We start from the raw sequence: 17,123 nt of genomic DNA, 5'->3' as shown, positions 1-17,123 counted from the left end.
TAATGGTTTATAAATGGTTTATTAATGGCTTATGAATGGTCTATGAATGGTTTATTAATGGTTTATTAATGGTATATAAATGGTCTATAAATAGTTTATAAGTAGTTTAGTAATGGCTTATTAATGGTTTATAAATGGTTTATTAATAGTTTATTAATGGTTAATTTATGGTTTATTAATGGTTTATAAATGGTCTATAAATGGTGTATTACTGGTTTATGAATGGTATATAAACGTCTATAGATTATTAATAGTTTATTAATGGTTTATAAATGGTTTATTAGATTATTAATAGTTTATTAATGGTTTATAAATGGTTTATAAATGGTTTATTAAAAGTTTATTAAAAGTTTATTAATGGTTACTTAATGGTTTATTAATGGCTTGTTAATGGTTACTTAATGGTTTTAAAGTTACTTAGTGGTTTATTAATGGTTACTTAATGGTTTATTAATAGTTACTGAAAAGTGTATTAATGGTTCATTATTAGTTTATTAATGGTTTATCAATGGTTTATTAATAGTTTATTAATGGTTTATAAATGGTCTGTAACTGTTTTTAACGGTTTATAAATGGTCTATAAATGGTTTATTAATAGTTTATTAATGGTCTATAAATAGTTTATAAATGTTTAATTGTTTAAAAATTGGTTTATTAATGGTTTATAAATGGTTTACTAGTAGTGTTTTAATAGTTTATTAATCATTTATAAATGCTCTATAAATGTGTATACATGGTTTATACATGGTTTATTAATAGTTACTTAATGGTTACTTAATGATTTATTAATAGTTTATTAACGGTTTATAAATGGTTTATTAATGGCTTATTAATGGTTCATAAATGGTTTATAAATGGGTTCTTACTTAATGTTACATAATGTTACTGAACGGTTACTTAAGTAAGTTTTTGGTTTATGCCTTATGTAAACCCATGGCAGATAGAGGATTGATTGTTTAATTGATGGCCATCAAACTGATCAGTACATAACAATGGCCTAGAAAATATTACTTATCAAGGTTCAAGGTTCAAGGTTCTTTATTTGTCAAATATGCCACATGTTAAACATACAGCACAGATGAAATTGCATTCCCCCCCCCCCCCAGTGCAAACCTGCAGTGCATAAAAGAGCACTAAAGAAAAACTAGCAATACTGTACAACAAATAACTTAACTAAAGACATTTGGACAACAAATAACGAACAACAGACAACAAATAACTTGTTATAATGTTAACCTATCTATAGTTACTTTTTCATTTTAATTATCAGCTAAATCAGTTAAATCTAAAGCTGCCTTTGAGCATGTTATCTTTCATTAATGAAATTATGAGAAACTTACCCTGTTACGATCCTTGTTAACACCACCATACCAAAGAACACAGTCACGACAAGACATTTTCTAGTCTCTAATTTTCTAACTAGAAGTTGCTCCTGTTGTTTGTTTCAATTTTTACATGGGTCATCCACATAGTTCTTGATTTAACATGATGGATTTTACACATTTACTATAGTTTAATATATATCTGCCTACCAAGATTTGGTAGTGTAGCTTTGTCCACCTCCAAGCAGTAACAAAACATAGTACCTGTACGCGATAATCTGTTCATTGGTACATCCTTGTTAAGAGGCCCTGTTTTTAAAGTATACTATATAATCTCTCTAAAAAAAACTGCCAAAGTGTGAAGCAATAAGAACCAAATGCAAGTATTTCAGAATGTGGAGAAAGCTATTTATTACATTTAAAAAGACATCAGCATTTTGAAATAGGCTTATTTTATTTTTACATTAGCGGCCCCTAAATAATAATAATACATTTATTTTTTAAAACGCTTTCAGGTCAAAGTGCTGTACAGAACAAACATAAAAATAAAGGGAAGATTGTTGGTAATATTCAAAGTATTACCTCTGCTCAACTCTCACATCAAGAGTGAAGGTATAACAATACAAATGTAAAAAAATGGATTAAATTATGGAGAACTAATGAACTAAATGAGTAATTGTCAAGGCTTTTACTACAACATTCTGACATTGTTGAAATATAAAAACATTTTTAAAAAACACACAAACTGAAATAACTTGTAAAAATACATTTTAACTTCAGCTTATAAACCAAAGAATTGTTCACTTTAAGACTTCTCTCTTATATAAGTATGAGACTTACACAAGCTTTGTCTATGCTATCTCACAATAAGAAGATTTGAAGGGAGTTCACCCATTGGAACATGAATCTGTATTGAAATTGTGACCAATACATAGTATAAATGTGAAATAAATCCTGAAGTTGGTGCCTTCTTGATAGATTTTACAAAGAGATAAAAGGTAGAAAAATGAGAAATAAATATTAACGGTGACAAGTTGTCTGCAATATAATGTATTGTATAGATATATAAATTATTTTGTTTTTGCAACCTGTTGTCCCTGTTAAAACACTTTACAATAAATAACCACCTCAGCTCAAGGAAGAAAGAAGAGTAAGCCTATATTTGGTCCTCAATACAATATACATTTGAAGTTGTTAACATCTGTATGGCAATATAAAATGTAATCTTAGTCGGAGCAGTCTTTGTACAGGCGCTTGCACAGAACTTACATTTGTATAGGTTGCTTCTTATATGGACATAATAGGCGTTGTAGCTAAAAAGTGTGTGTGTGTGTGGGGGGGGAGTTGCCATTGGTGCAGATGCACTGGTAGAGGGTTTTATAACCCACTACCATCCATCCATTTTCGACCGCTTATCCGGGGCCGGGTCACGGGGGCAGCAGTCTAAGCAGAGACACCCAGACTTCCCTCACCCCAGACACCTCCTCCAGCTCTGAGCTGTGGGGCTACGAGCAAGCCCACACCAGCCCGCCGCCTCTCACCGCGGGCAACTCCAGAGAAGTAGAGAGTCCAGCCCTTCTCAAGGAGCTGGGTTCCAGAGCCCAAGCAGTGCATGGAGGTGAGCCCGACTATATCTAGCCGGTACCTCTCAACCTCCTGCACAAGCTCAGGCTCCTTCCCGCCCAGTGAGGTGACGTTCCAAGTCCCAAACGCCAGAAGCTGCGTCTGGGGATCGGGTCGCCGAGGCCCCCACCGTCGACTGCCACCCGATCCACATTGCACCCGACCCCTACTGCTTCCTCTGTGGATGGTGGGTCCACAGGAGGACGGGCCCGCGTCGTCCTTTCGGGCTGAACCCGGCCGGGCCCCACGGGCAAAGTCCCAGCCACCAGGCGCTCTCCTGCGGGCCCCAACCCCAGGCCTGGCTCCAGGGAGGGGCCCCGGCTCCGCCATGCCGGGCGACGTCACGGTCCTATTTATGTTGTTCATCATAGGGGTTTTTATGAACTGCATTTAGTCTGACCCGTCACCTAGGACCTGTTTGCCTTGGGTGACCATGCTGGGGGCTCAAAGCCCCCGACAACATAGCTCCTAGGGTCATTCGAGTGCTCAAACTCCCCCACCACGATAAGGTAGCAGTTCAGGGGGGAGCACTACCACTCCCGGCTAATTGGTTTGGGACAGACTTAATATGGGCTTTCCATGTGGATGCAAACAGAGGGTTAGTGGGTAGGGAGAGGGTTTGGTGGCTGGTTTGAAAAAGACCCTATTTCAACAACACATATGGCCATTTACTCTACTGATTCCGAAATTTCAGAAGGAACCAGCATCTCACAAATTCAGCAAACAGAACACCGACATGTGCCTTGGATGCTGCAGGCACAAGACCTGCCTGTCTGCAGTAACTGCCTCCTTGTCCTCAATACACCTCTGCTCCCCACTATATTGCGGCTCGTAAAGATAGCCACAAACATCCGATTCGAGGACAAGACCTTCAAAATCCCCTTCAACCATTTCATTTTGAAGTTGAAACATACATTTTTCGCCATTGTCCGTTGCTTTCAGCTTTGTATACAGAGCCTGTTAGCATAGCTTCCGAGAAAGACGGCAGACTTTTCTTTTTGATTTTTGCAGGAATGGATCTGTAGCAACAGCAAGTCCAAATCATGAGGAACTAGCAATATGGTTACACCCTCTCTAATCAAAGCTGCCTCCGATGATGCAAAATGATGACTTTTGCGTCACCGGAGGCTCCTTGTTAGAAAAGAATTACAGCGCTTTCCTGTCTCTGGGGAAAATGAGGGCAGGATGCATGACCACTCAACCCCACAACCAGTGGCAATTCAAATTGGAGTTTTGTCCGTTTAAAAAATTGTGATGAAAGACACCAAAGAGGAAGACGATAAGCGCTTTGAAAGACAGTTTGTTTATGCTTTACTGTGATATCAATTTCATTTAGAAAGCGCTGTTTGTAAACTGTTGCTGAAGCATGCAGGGTAAATGACGGACTAAGTTAACTGATTGATTAATGATTTGATATTGTTGTCACGGGTGACGTTAATAAAGAGGTTTCCTTTACTTTGCACAGGTGTGATAAAAACTGATAAATAGAATATTAAAATGTTCAAATTAGTCTAGCATGTGCTTCATTTGAAATGTGGAAGTTGTGTTCGTTTAATGTCATACAAACATTTGTTTGTATTTTCTTTTGTTTCTCAGGTTTTCACCAAAACCAAACCTAAATTGAGCCTGAATTGAAGTGGCTGAAGGCTAGACTAAACTTCAAAATAAAGGAACTAAAAAGAAACGTTTGAGTGGAGTCCAGTCCTTTGGGTAAAGGATCATTCCCTTTCAAGTTGGGAGGAACAACCAGGTTTCTAATAATACAAAGCTTAATGCTAACGGCTGATGTATCCCTTTGACTGTCCAGCAATCATGAGTTCACATAACATATAATAATCTAACATTCACGAGAAAGCTTCCTCAGGGAGAAAGACCTACCCATTATTCATTTTTAGCTCTGTTCTTGTCCTACTGGCCTGTATCCATCACCAGAGGGCTCTGCAGACCTGCTGGTTGACATTAAAGCAAGTCTCTGAAGTATATTGCATTGCAGAGGTTGCAGGGCAGGACTCAAAGCTTGTCCAGCCGAGTTCAATGACAGAGGCGTGATGGATGAGTCGCATGATAAGATACTAGACGAAAGCGGAAACAAGAGGTTGGTTGATTCAGTGGGTTTGTCAGCATTCTCGAAGCTCTCTCCATGACTAAACTGCCCATCGCCCTCGCTAACACCCAGATCAAGGCTTTGGAGTTCAGGGCTGGCAAGTTGTAGATTTTGAGCAGGCTCATAATCAGAACAAACCTGAATGGAGCCTTTTCTAAAAATATCTCCAGCTCCTCCAAACAGCTCCTGAAAAATATGTTCCTTTGCTTTTCCCGTCTCCCTCTGTACTTGTCCATCATTATTTTCAGTCACATTGATACTATCTTCTTCAAGGCTTTCCTGACTGACCTCCTCGCTGCTGCTGCACACACCTGAATCTAGGCTCTGTAACCTTGAGCGCTCAACCTGGAGTTTCTCTATTTTCTCGTAGTCAGACATTACCGGCACAAGACCTTTTTCGTTGCTACCTTTTGAGAGCAATTCTAAGATCGCCACCTTGTTCACCTTTTCCCGTTCTGTGTCTTTGACCTCATTTTTGCTACAAACTGGCCCATAAGGTGTATCAGCAGCACAGGGCTCCAGATTCCCAGTAGTAAGCAAGGAGGCAGAAGGAGCAGAAGGAGGACACAAATGGGCATAACTCGGGTTGGAGAAATTGGAACTGGATAACTCATTGCTACTTTTGCTGCTCCTTTTCTCAGGAAGTTCCACCTCTGGCCTGCAGTGTGCGACAACATTAACAGGGGAGGTGATCTCTAAAGTTGCGATTTTCAGGGGATTAAAGAAGATGGGGAGGTGAGTGCTCAGATGATTCTGTTGGAGAGTCGAAGGGGAGGGAGAGACAGAAATGATTGAAAAGGTTAAAATAACACACAAAATTAAATCTGCCATAGAGGATCGTTAAAACTACATAAACTGCACATCAACCCAAGTTTGTTGTTCTTTGTTCCTCTCTTGCTTAAAAAACAAACACAATGGAGGCATACAGACACCAGTACATAAAACATAGAAATATATGAATGCATGAAAATATCAAGTGACAAGAGGATGCCTGCAGAATGTATAACTCAATAAAACAATTATGCTGGTAGGTTGAGTTTGAGGAGTTCAGAGATGGTAAATCTTTTGAATAATGAACATGTTTTCTTGTATGTAATTACCCAGCCTACAAAAGGTATAAATCTTGCTATATGGTTTTGCACTGACATTCTGATGCTGTCTTTGAAAAGTTCACTAAGAAAAACTCTCTGAATCAGAAAGATGACTACTGTAGCTAAAGCAGACATATAGGCTTGATAACCTGAAAGGGATCTAATAGATGAGGTACTGATGCTCTGATGTCTCCTGTCTGGACATGAGTACGATGTTTAAGTATGAAAGTATTCTCAATGTTTGCTGAGTCAAAATAGCTCATGTGTTTTGAGTTTGTTCTCGCAGACTTGAGGTTTGTGATGTTTATGTGGGGGCAACAATTAAAATTCTGCAATCAACCATTCCACTCTAAAGACTTTAAACATCAAAAAAAGAAGACTTAATGGACTTACTTGAAAATGTACATCTTTTAGGAAGGATTTCTCTGGGTTTGGTATGGGCTGACCTTTGATTTTTGTGACCATATAGATCCTGTAAGAAAAATACATAGAGTTTCAGAAAAGTCAGTGAAATTAAAATATTTGGCCTCAAATGTAATATTTGTCATCACATGTGACACAAATTCTGCTCACCAGATGGTTTTGTTACGTTTCAAATATATGACAGCCAGGAGCAAAGCAGTCACTACTGAGCATGCAACAATGCTAATGATAACCCCAGAGCCATCTATAAACAAAGTACAGAGCATCTTAAATCAGTAAACAGGTAGACACAAGGTATAAACCCCAAATAAAGATAGAGATAAGATAAAAAAAAAAGTATATGTGACAATAATTTCATTATGTCAACATAAAATTAACATAAGACATATATGCACTAGCTCTGCAGTATAAGATGGGATAGACTGGAAATGTCAAAAACTGACAGGTCTTATAACAAATTACAATGAAGCAAAATCGCCATTTGAGAAATTAAAACACATTTTCATTTAGATAGATGCTTTTGTATTGGCGACTTTACCTGATGGTGGATTTGTTAGTCTGCTAGGTGACACCCATGATGCAGAAGGGCTCCAGTCACTCCAAACTGAACGGTAGACATCTTCGTCAACTCTCTTTATTCGAACACGCACCTCGTACCTCTTGTCTGGTATCAGCAAATCCTGGTCAAGCTTATAGGAGCATCTATCAGGACATCCCTTTTCGTGATTTTGTGTTCTCTGCTCTGAAGCCTCCTAAGAAAGGAAAAATATGGTTTATTGTTCTACAGGGTCAAATTAATGACCATACTTACTAACAGTCTTTATTGTATTTTCTGTAACATGTTACAATAATGTGAGCCCTCAGGGTCAGTGGGAATGACACCATTGGTTATCAATGTTCAACATGATTTTTAATGGATTTCCCCCCAGTTTTAATGACTGTACTATAAAATGTTTGACAGCATTATAATTCTGAGTATGTTCAAGTGTTTTTTCCCGTAAAAAAAATTGGGGATTTTTTAAATTCATTGATTCTTTCTCTATGTACAAGAAAAGAGGTGGTAAAAAATGTTCAAGTGCATGCATTTTAAATTCTATTTGAAGACATCTCACATTAAAAGTACTAACTAGCCAAAAAATACAAACACACCGTCCATGACTGGTCTTCATGTTTCCACTGAAGATGGAATCTGTATGAACGTTCTCTAGAAATCCAGGACACAGTGGTAAAGTTGATGTCTGGTTTTTGTGGAGGGTCCAACTTAACTGCAGTGACACACGCATATACACACATGACTTGTTGAAAGTCATATGAAATAGCTCAACATGTAATTGCAAGAAGGCAAGGTATTAGATATTGCACTCACTGTGACAAGATGACTTGTAGGTAATGTTGGTGAGAATCTGCTTCGCAGGATCACAGATCAGGTCAATGGAGAACTGAGTGAAGCTCTGAAACTAAGAAATATATGATGAGATATGAGGACACTTTAGATCACATACATACATTTGCTCAATAAGCAGATAACATAGTGTAAATAAAAACAGATTATGTTGAAGCTTAAAATTCAAGTTCAAACGTTTTAAAAGCAGACCTTTTTATCTTTCTTGTCAACTGTTAGACGAGAAAATCAATATCGCTCATCTATTAATTAATGTGTCAAACAACAGCCTGTCTCTTCAGCCATTTCTTAAAACATTTCAACTTATGTGTAATTGAAGTAGACCTACTGTATACCTGTGATAGTTCTTACTTTACTATAATAGTTTGTAAATTACTCATTATATTTCCTGCAGAGTTATACAACTGGCAGGATTGAGCTTTTCAAAACAACAGGCCATAATCAAAGTATTTAAAGATATCCGATCATTTTGTCAGACAGAAAGAATCATAACAAGATGTTATTTTACTTCAAGTTTTATATCTTGTATACAGACTGTCTGTGTATATTATGCACACAGTTATCGAATATAGCCATGTGATCCTGTAAAAAACGTATAAATATATTACACTTATTATATTAAATTCTAGGCATTTGCTTCGCAAAGGATCCTGTCTGGTTTTAGCAGCAATTGTAACAATCGTTTTAGGTTAAAGGGTTTTCACTCACAATTCTCTTCCTTTTGAAGATCATTGAGCATTTCTTCAGTGCTGGTCTCGAGACATCAACAGATTTCAGCTCACAAGAGGCGCTGTCTTTACTTCTACTGGAAAAAAAACCCCAAACATTTTAGTTGTCTAGAAATGCACTGATCCAGGTTTTCAGGGTTGCAGGCCCCCAACTACAACTTCTTTCACAGCATTGTTTCTTCAAACAGTTTTCCAGGGATCAAATGTCCCTGTGAGGACAGTTTGTGTATCACATAATCCGTACAGCTCTCCACCTTTCACATTTCTCTACCAAAACTGAGTGCATCTTTAACCTTTAGTTTGCTTCAGTGGTGCAGTATATCAAGACAGTGTGTTATCATAAAAAATTTGTACTAAAACGTTCTGTTTGTGACAAATGGGTTGCTGTATTTATAACACAGGATTTATTCATTTAATTTTAAAGCCTTTTTTTAGCATGATTGTTACATTTATATCTGGTATTTTAAGCTCTGTTTTAATCAAGCGCTTGAATTGTACTGGCACTGAAAAGATCAGCTTGGTTCAGCCATTATATTTATTTGTTATAAAACCTAAATATTACACTGCAAATATTACACAGCCAATATTCATTTGCATTTACTCCAAATATGAATTTGATTTTGTGTCTGTGGCATATACCTGTTGTTCTTTTTGGCGTGTATTGTGCACACAGTGTCAGACTGTTGTGTGCTGTTCCACTCACAAGTGATGGTATTATTGTCGTTATTGTAGCAGGGGAGATCTGTAAGAAATAATGGAGAGAAGACGATATTGAATGGGTGAAACCTGTTATGCAAGATAGTGAAAAAAAAAAGATATTAAAACTTAACTTACTTGTAACAGGATAGCGGGAACAATCCTTTTCTTGGGTAGTGCAGACATAAAGCATGGCAAGAAAAAGAAAAAGGGTGGTGTCCTTCTTTCTCTCCATTTAGTGTAGCTAATCGTCAACCTTCTGTTTATTGGTTCCCAAAACTTGATAATAGGTGGTGGATAGGTCTTGATTCAGGCTCAAAGTGACTGCTTCGTTCTTCTCTTCATTCTGTAAAGATGACAAGATACTGTCTGCTACTTAATTTTTAACCTGCCCGATTTTTCCCAGATATGAAAATACTCAAATCATATGTCATTGCAGTAGCATCCATTTAAAATTAATCGGTCATAATGCAGCAGCCTGTACGTCCTAGGTAAATTTCCTTCGGGACTAAATAAAGTAATCTTGAATTTTGAATATTGTGTATGTGTATAATAATTAACATTTTTTTATGTGTATGTGTGTATATATATGTATATATATGTGTGTGTGTGTGTATATATATATATATATATATATATATATGTACAGAAATAGAAAGTTTCACATCCTGCCTAACTGCGTGTGCTGTGGTTCTGATAAAATATCTGTTAAAATATGCAACATTTATTCAGCAACAAGTGGTAGCTATCCAGTATTCTGTACGGGATAATGTACAGGGAGCGGGTTGTTATAGTAGAGGAACGCAAACAGGGTGATAAAGACAGTTCTTGTTTTTTCAGCAGGAGATAAAAGCAACTTTTAAAATGTGTGTTTGTTGAATGGAGCTGGGATCAATCACTATGATATGTTCCAGGTGTTTTGGAAATCTAAACTCCAACAAACTTTTTTGTGGCTCAAGTTGAAATGTCTATCTTAAATCCAGATGGAAGGTGGAAGCTTACTAGCGTGGATAACTTTCAACCTTCTTTATGCTTTCTAGACTCTCTCCAAAGCCTGCTGATATGTTATTTGTTAATACAGCTCTGCTACAAATGTACTGCAAACACAAACCAGAACACTTTTCATGATAAAAATCCTGACCCTCTATACAGATTATACATTAAGAAAATAAACTGTAAATATAAAGATTCCCATGTTTTAAATAGGACTTCGTAGTACATACTTTGCCACAGGGGGGTGCCAAAGTAAAATGTTTCAATCAGTCATTAAATTATATATTTCAAGTTTGATATTAACAGAAATTTGGTCTGTGTAATAGGGTCTGAGCATATTTATTCCAAAACCCCAATGGTACTGTAAATACCTTGTTACCTGATCTAATCAAAATTTGCTTTGTTTAATTTTTCTATCCAATAACTGATCAGATTACTTTTGTGCCCGCTCTAACGTTGTAATCATAAACTTTAACATAAACTCATTTCAGAGATAAATGTCCTACCTGTTAGTTCCGCTGCCTAGGATGTAGAGCTCATATCATCTTCCTAAACAGGAACATCAGAAAATTAATTATATCATAAAGAAAGCTGCAAATAATCAACCTCCAAGAGAGGAATGACAGAAGATAAAGCTGCCACTATTTGTACTTCTTCTAGAGGTATAATCTTAAATCAATTAGGTAAGTCCGTCTGTCAGTATGAACCCACCCTCACTTGTTTGAGTGTGCATGTGTGTGTGTGTGTGTGTGTGTGTGTGTGTACATGTCTGTGCGTGCGTTTGGTTTTTTGCTTGCTTCTCTCAGTATGAACCTACCCGCACTTCCAAGTTTTTGGGCGTGTGTTTTTTTTTGCTTGTGTGATGGTGCTGATAAAGGGGGGTTTTCTGTTGTATTTTTACGCAATGAAAAATGGACTTATTCTAATGTTGATACTTTCTGTAGACCTGTTACAGGAATTTAAAACAACAATTTAAACAAGTCTAAGACTCAGTTTGATACTGGTTATTAACTATTCATTCTATAATTTGTATCCCTTCTAAAAGTTTATTTTTAAATCTATTTTACTTTAGCCCACAATGTTACATATCAACAAGTAGATTATAGTAATATAAACCTCAAATTCTTCTTCTCTTTTTCCTAAATTTCCCTAGCCATCACTTCAACCACTTCACATTTAAACATGACATGTGATAGTCTTCAGGATTTTAGTAGCAGTTTAAAATTAAACGTAAAAATTGAAAACACCAAACTTCTTGTGTAACGTTAGAGTCTCTGTGCTGACAATCTATTTTTCCATTTCTGTTTTCAGGGGAGTGCAAACAATCTTGCTGTAGCTGGGTCACCTGTTTCTGTGGTTTTATTATATAAAGGTCAGCGGTTTTATTTCTGAGAATCTAAATGTTCCTTTATTCACACAGGTGCACTTCCTGTAAACCAACTTCTCTCTCTAAAACAGAAGTTATCAGATAACTTTCTCAGCAATCATATTTATTATAAAGTACTACGAAAGCAAACACTAAGTAATTACAAAGTTGAACTATTTAACATGTTTTTTTATTTTATATCAAAAATGTTGAAAAAGTGTACCACTGCATAAAAATGCAAGTCACTAACGTTCAACTCTAAAACGTCACAGTAGATCCTTTAAGGACAGAATACTCTTGATAACTTCGAGGAAGTTTCATCGGTGTGGGATATATGTTGTGTCTTCATCATGCAAACAAACTAAATAGATTCATCTTGTGCTATTTAATGAAAACAAAACTGTTAGATATCAAATTCACATTCTGTTATTTGGTCACTAAGTAATAAGCATTTTCCTTTACTCTAATAAAACTATATCAGCAAAATGACATGCTCATGAGAACCCCTTCATGGCTCTTTAGTGTTCTCCAGACATGGAGTAAGTATACACTTTGTGCCTTTGTATGCTCTGGGATGTGAAATCCTGTAACGATTTATGGCAAAAAAAAAGGCAAAAAAGAAGATACTACAAAGCCAAGCAACACCTTTGAGAATAGAATTAGTTGAGTAAATTGCAAGCTTAATTCAAAAGTTCAGTTTTTGAATCTTTTTTTTTTTAATTGCAGCATTTTAAGTTTAACATGTTATCCTTTTTGGTTTGATTGCGTAATAAAGAAACAAATTAGCTCCATGTTTTCAGAGATATTGGCAGCCTCCCTATCCTAACGATGGCAAGTGTTTAGATTCCATAGGCGGTAAGGTGATCAAACTGGAGCTTGTGAAAGACATCATTGCTTGAAAGACTTGAGTGTCCACACTGTCTTACACTAATGGATTTCCAGGCGGAGGTTTTGCTGAGCGAATTCAAAAAAATCTACTGCCTATAGTGACCAACAACTAAAAATAGTAATTTACTGTAATGAAATGAACTAATTCATGTGCTCTGAAGAAACTAAGAAAATTTGTCATCTGTAACAGTTGTAAACTTCAACCAATGTCTGCCCTCTGTATGAGTTTCATGAACCAATCATTCCTCCCTGTTTCCCTGCTCGTTTTCTACCCCATACATGCACAAGCCCACACTCAAAGCGTGAGCTGAAATATGCTTCTGGACCAATGGCACTAGTGCATTTAAATGATGGGCAGGACTTTTGAGGGAGCACAAACGAGAGGAGGTGGGTGAAGACAGAGCACGGAGAGAATACTACTTTCAAAATCATGCTAGTTTTGGAAAATTGTGTCACTTTAGAAGTTAGAGTGGGTGAAACTATATCGCTAGTTCCTCATGCTTTCAACCCAATGAAGCTACAGACCACCTACAGATCAGTGATTGGGACCTCACTGCTAGAATCTAAAAGCAACGTCCGCCATCTTGCTAGGAAGCTATGCTAAGGCTCTGTGTAAGCTGAGAAGAACTGACAATAGTAAAAAAAAAAAAAGTATGTTTCAACTTCAAACTGATACAGTATGGATGAAGGAGGTTTTGAAGGTCCTATGCTCGAATAGGATGTTTGTGGTTATCTCTATGAGGCACAACATAGCGACGAGCAGTTGAGGCAGCTGCTGCCAACAGGCAGCTTTTGTTGCTTTGGGAGCTGCGGCACAAGACCTGCCTATCAACGGCGGTGAGTACGATGATCCCAGGCCGGCTTGAGCTCGGGTGGACTGGTGATGTCGGTGCTCTCACTGTGCCTATGGACACAGATAGAGTCTGTTTGCTTCCAGGAATTTCTAAGATTCCTTATGGAATTCCTTGTGGAAGAAATCTCAGAATCAGTTGAGTAAACACAATGTGTTGTAGATACGATGTCCAACCTCACACACTCACTGATATTGATGCACGTTCCCAGTCAGTCTGTAAGGGCTTATAGTGCTGTCCCAGTGTTGAATCATCATGAGGGCTCTCTCACTGACTTTACAAGCCCTTTATGAACCCTGTCCATAAGTGGTCATATCTGCAGACTTAGAGTCAGGGACTTACCCATAGTTCATAGCATTTTGAAGTGAAACATATGATTCCCAGGGGAAGTCCAAAACAGTTGAAAGATAAAAAAAAAAAAAAAACTCCATGATACAGGAAAAGGCAGCAGAGGGTGAAAAAAGCAGGAAGGTGCATAAAATGAGTGATTCTTTTCTTGGGGATACAGAAAAGTTGAATAAAATAAGCCTTAAAATGGTATTTATACTGGACATATTGTGTGAATGGAGGTGATGTGATGTATTTGACATATTCATGAGCATGTTTTGCTTTGATGTGTTACTGTATGTAGCTTACATAAATGTAAGCCATGCTGAAAATAGCTCAAGGCAACTTTTTATTTCCTTCAAAGTACATCTTGAAAAAAAAAAGTGGCAACCTCTGGTCTGTTTTAATATCTCATCGCATGTTCTTTGAATAGTGCTACTGATGTTCATTGGAAAATGAGTCATATAGACAGGATGTTAAACTTTGAACTCGTCATTCTCAATTTGGCAACTAAATAAACCATTTCCCCTTATTTGGGTACACTGTCATACATTTGAAATAAGGTCATTTGACCAAAGACCATTGTAGCAGTTGTCAGTTCTCTATTCTTCTGTCAACTCATGTCTCACGTCAAGAGATTAATGACACCATTGAGATACGTGCTGTACATTCTACAAACTTCCCCAATTGAAGGTCAGTATTTATCATACATTGTCAGCATCAGAGATGATTGAATTAAGATAGTGAGAGGTAAGCAGAAGTTTGAATCATATTGACAAAGAGTCTGAATTTGTAAGCCACTCTCAACCTCCAATCTCTCTGTTTAGCCTCTCTTAGGTTTTCATTTGTATGTCAACTTCTGACATTTGGGTTTCCCCCAAAACCTCTGCAAATGTGAACTCTCTCTCTCGTTCTCTTTCCCCGTCACTCTCTTTCCTTTTCCTGCTTCATGTTTTTAAAAAAAACAACCACAGACTACACACACAACAGACAGGAAAAACACATCCTCCACTTCTCAGAAAGAGTGACAATATGAAAAAAAAAAAAAAAAAAAAAACCTGAACAATTCAACAAGTTTTCTGTTCTTTCTAGGTTATGCAGTACTATGGACCCTTGAAGCTGCAAGTTTGATTCATTTTCTGATTTGTCGTATCAGCTCCAATAAACTCCATAGATGGATTGCTTTCATAATTATGCTGGTAAGAGAGAGCAGAAGTAATTAGCCATACCAAAAACTGACCAGCTGACTTGGTGACCTCTAATAAACCCAGCACAAATGTCAGCTTTTTTAAAGAGAAATATGAGGAACCCTTTTGGATTGATTTCTTTGAAATTTGTTATAAACATTACTCTCTATCAACTAACCACCTTATTATTTGGGTTTGTGTCTTTCTCTATGCTCCTCCTCCCACACTGTCTGCTCACTTGGTGATATCACTCTTTCTCTCAACTTCCCGTATACCAGCCTACACAGACATCTTTCAGTTCCTTTAAAATCCAGAACTTCTTTCACAAACATTTAAAGTGCATTAAAAGTTAGTACAACAAGACAGCGTTATTTGTTGGTGTTTAAAAAAACTCTTACATTAATGAGATCATTGTAATACTTAAGGGACTCTTCATTTCAAACAGTCTCAGACTAAAAACAAATATCAGATTGTTTCTACTTTGACATGTTTGTAAACAACTTCTGTCACCCATTAAATGACCAAACGTTCATCAATAGACATACAGTATTTGATGAGCATGGTTCTAGTGCGAGAAGTCACTTCAAGTTCTAAGAACACGTCAGCAAGAGGAACTACAGGTCAGATAACCGTTTAAATTTCATTTTACTCAGAAGTGTCTCACTACATGAAAATGTTGAAATTTGCCAGAGACTTGCTGTTTCATAATTGTCTTGTCATCAGTGTAGTCTTCTTTGTAAAACACTGACACAACTTCTTATCATCATCATGCACAACCATAAAACAGGTTATCTTATTCTTCATCGTCCACCTCCCTCGCTTGAGCATCCTTTTCTCTTAAGCGCTTACTCATTCATCACACTGAAAGAATTCTGAAGAAATCTGAAATAAGTAAAAAAGGAACGTACCTGCCCCGTGTTGATCTTCACTTTTAGTGACTGTCATTCTTTCAAAACGATCCAACAGGCTTCCTCATTCATTCATTCAGAAAGATAACCTGTCTCTCTTCGCAGACTGAAGTGTACTATGAGGGATAGAAACCTATTGCTTATTGTGGTTTCCCTCACGCAAGCGTGTTTCTAGAGAAGTGAAAAGAAGGCTGGAAATCCCTTTCACAGTTTTTCAAACAACTTGATTGTTAAGCCCCCCCCCCCCCCACATCTGCTGAGATGATTTCCATAGTCCTCTTCCTGTATATAAATACCAAGTTTAGCTACAGCTTATTGATAACAGTCAGCAGTTCTAGTTGTTTATATCAAGTGTGATTCTTCTCAGAAAAGTACAAATTTCCTCTTTGATTTTTTAATCGTGTGTGCCCTTGTTGTGATAGGAGTATGCTTAGTCTGCTTCCTCATTCTTGTAAAGTCCAGCTTTAGTGTTATTTTTGGACCAAGCCACTGAGCTCTATGACTCCTGATTTGACTTTTATGAAATATGTGATTATAGCTCAAGTGAGGAGTTTTTAGCTCCCACACAAAGCTGTTCAAGCTGACTCACAGTTCAGCGGTGATCAGCTGATGACATCACAAACAGACATTGTTATGTGATACTATGGGGAAGGACACTTTGGGCCTCGTGCCGGTTCTTCTTGTATTGGGAATGGCATGAATTCTAGCCTAGCAGTTATGATGTGCACAAATTACTGGTATTATTTTTTATTTATCATTACTGCATGTCTGTAGGACAGCGGTGTACAAATCCCAGTTAAACATGACAAGACAAGTGACGGTAGCATAAGAACTCCATCAGCTAGCGAAATCGTTCTTCTTCCCCAAAACTTAATGGGAACATGTCTCCAGTAACCATTTTCATTACTAGCACGCACATCCTTTCTGCCATTCCTTCGACTTGTGCCAACAGAGCAAGCAAATTATGTGATGCAAGAGTGTCTGTAGTGTGAATGTCTTCCCTTGGTTTCTCTTTGTGCTGTAAACGCATGTGATTAAGCATCAAACTAGTATTTCTTAATAAGGAGGTTTAATGCAACATATCTTGAACTGCACATCGTCCTCGTCTGTTTTTGTCAAAGTATTTCCAAGCATTACTTGTCCTGTTCACAACTGGCAGCATGGTGCATGTTACATAATAAAGTTGAACAAGTGTGCAGGTGAAACATTACCTG

General features: G+C 37.3%; 1 protein-coding gene across 1 annotated transcript; it reads right to left on the bottom strand.

The window, feature by feature from the left end:
* Nucleotides 1-4,836: 4,836 nt before the first annotated feature.
* On the bottom strand, nucleotides 4,837-16,062 carry LOC306820049 (uncharacterized protein; the record flags this gene model as incomplete). The annotated part of the gene is made up of 11 exons (XM_079337703.1): nucleotides 15,910-16,062; nucleotides 10,889-10,931; nucleotides 9,528-9,735; nucleotides 9,333-9,435; nucleotides 8,674-8,770; nucleotides 7,930-8,020; nucleotides 7,713-7,828; nucleotides 7,102-7,315; nucleotides 6,714-6,807; nucleotides 6,534-6,612; nucleotides 4,837-5,802 (listed from the first exon to the last, which is right to left on the bottom strand). The coding sequence occupies exons 3-11, from the start codon at nucleotides 9,622-9,624 to the stop codon at nucleotides 4,837-4,839; spliced, it is 1,857 nt and encodes a 618-aa protein (XP_079193829.1). The 5' UTR covers nucleotides 9,625-9,735; nucleotides 10,889-10,931; nucleotides 15,910-16,062.
* Nucleotides 16,063-17,123: the final 1,061 nt, after the last annotated feature.

Source organism: Symphodus melops (genome assembly GCF_947650265.1).
Source record: "Symphodus melops genome assembly, chromosome: 2".
Taxonomy (NCBI): Eukaryota; Metazoa; Chordata; class Actinopteri; order Labriformes; family Labridae; genus Symphodus; species Symphodus melops.
Note: the sequence above shows the minus strand (reverse complement) of the source record. Positions and strands in the feature narration are given on the sequence as shown.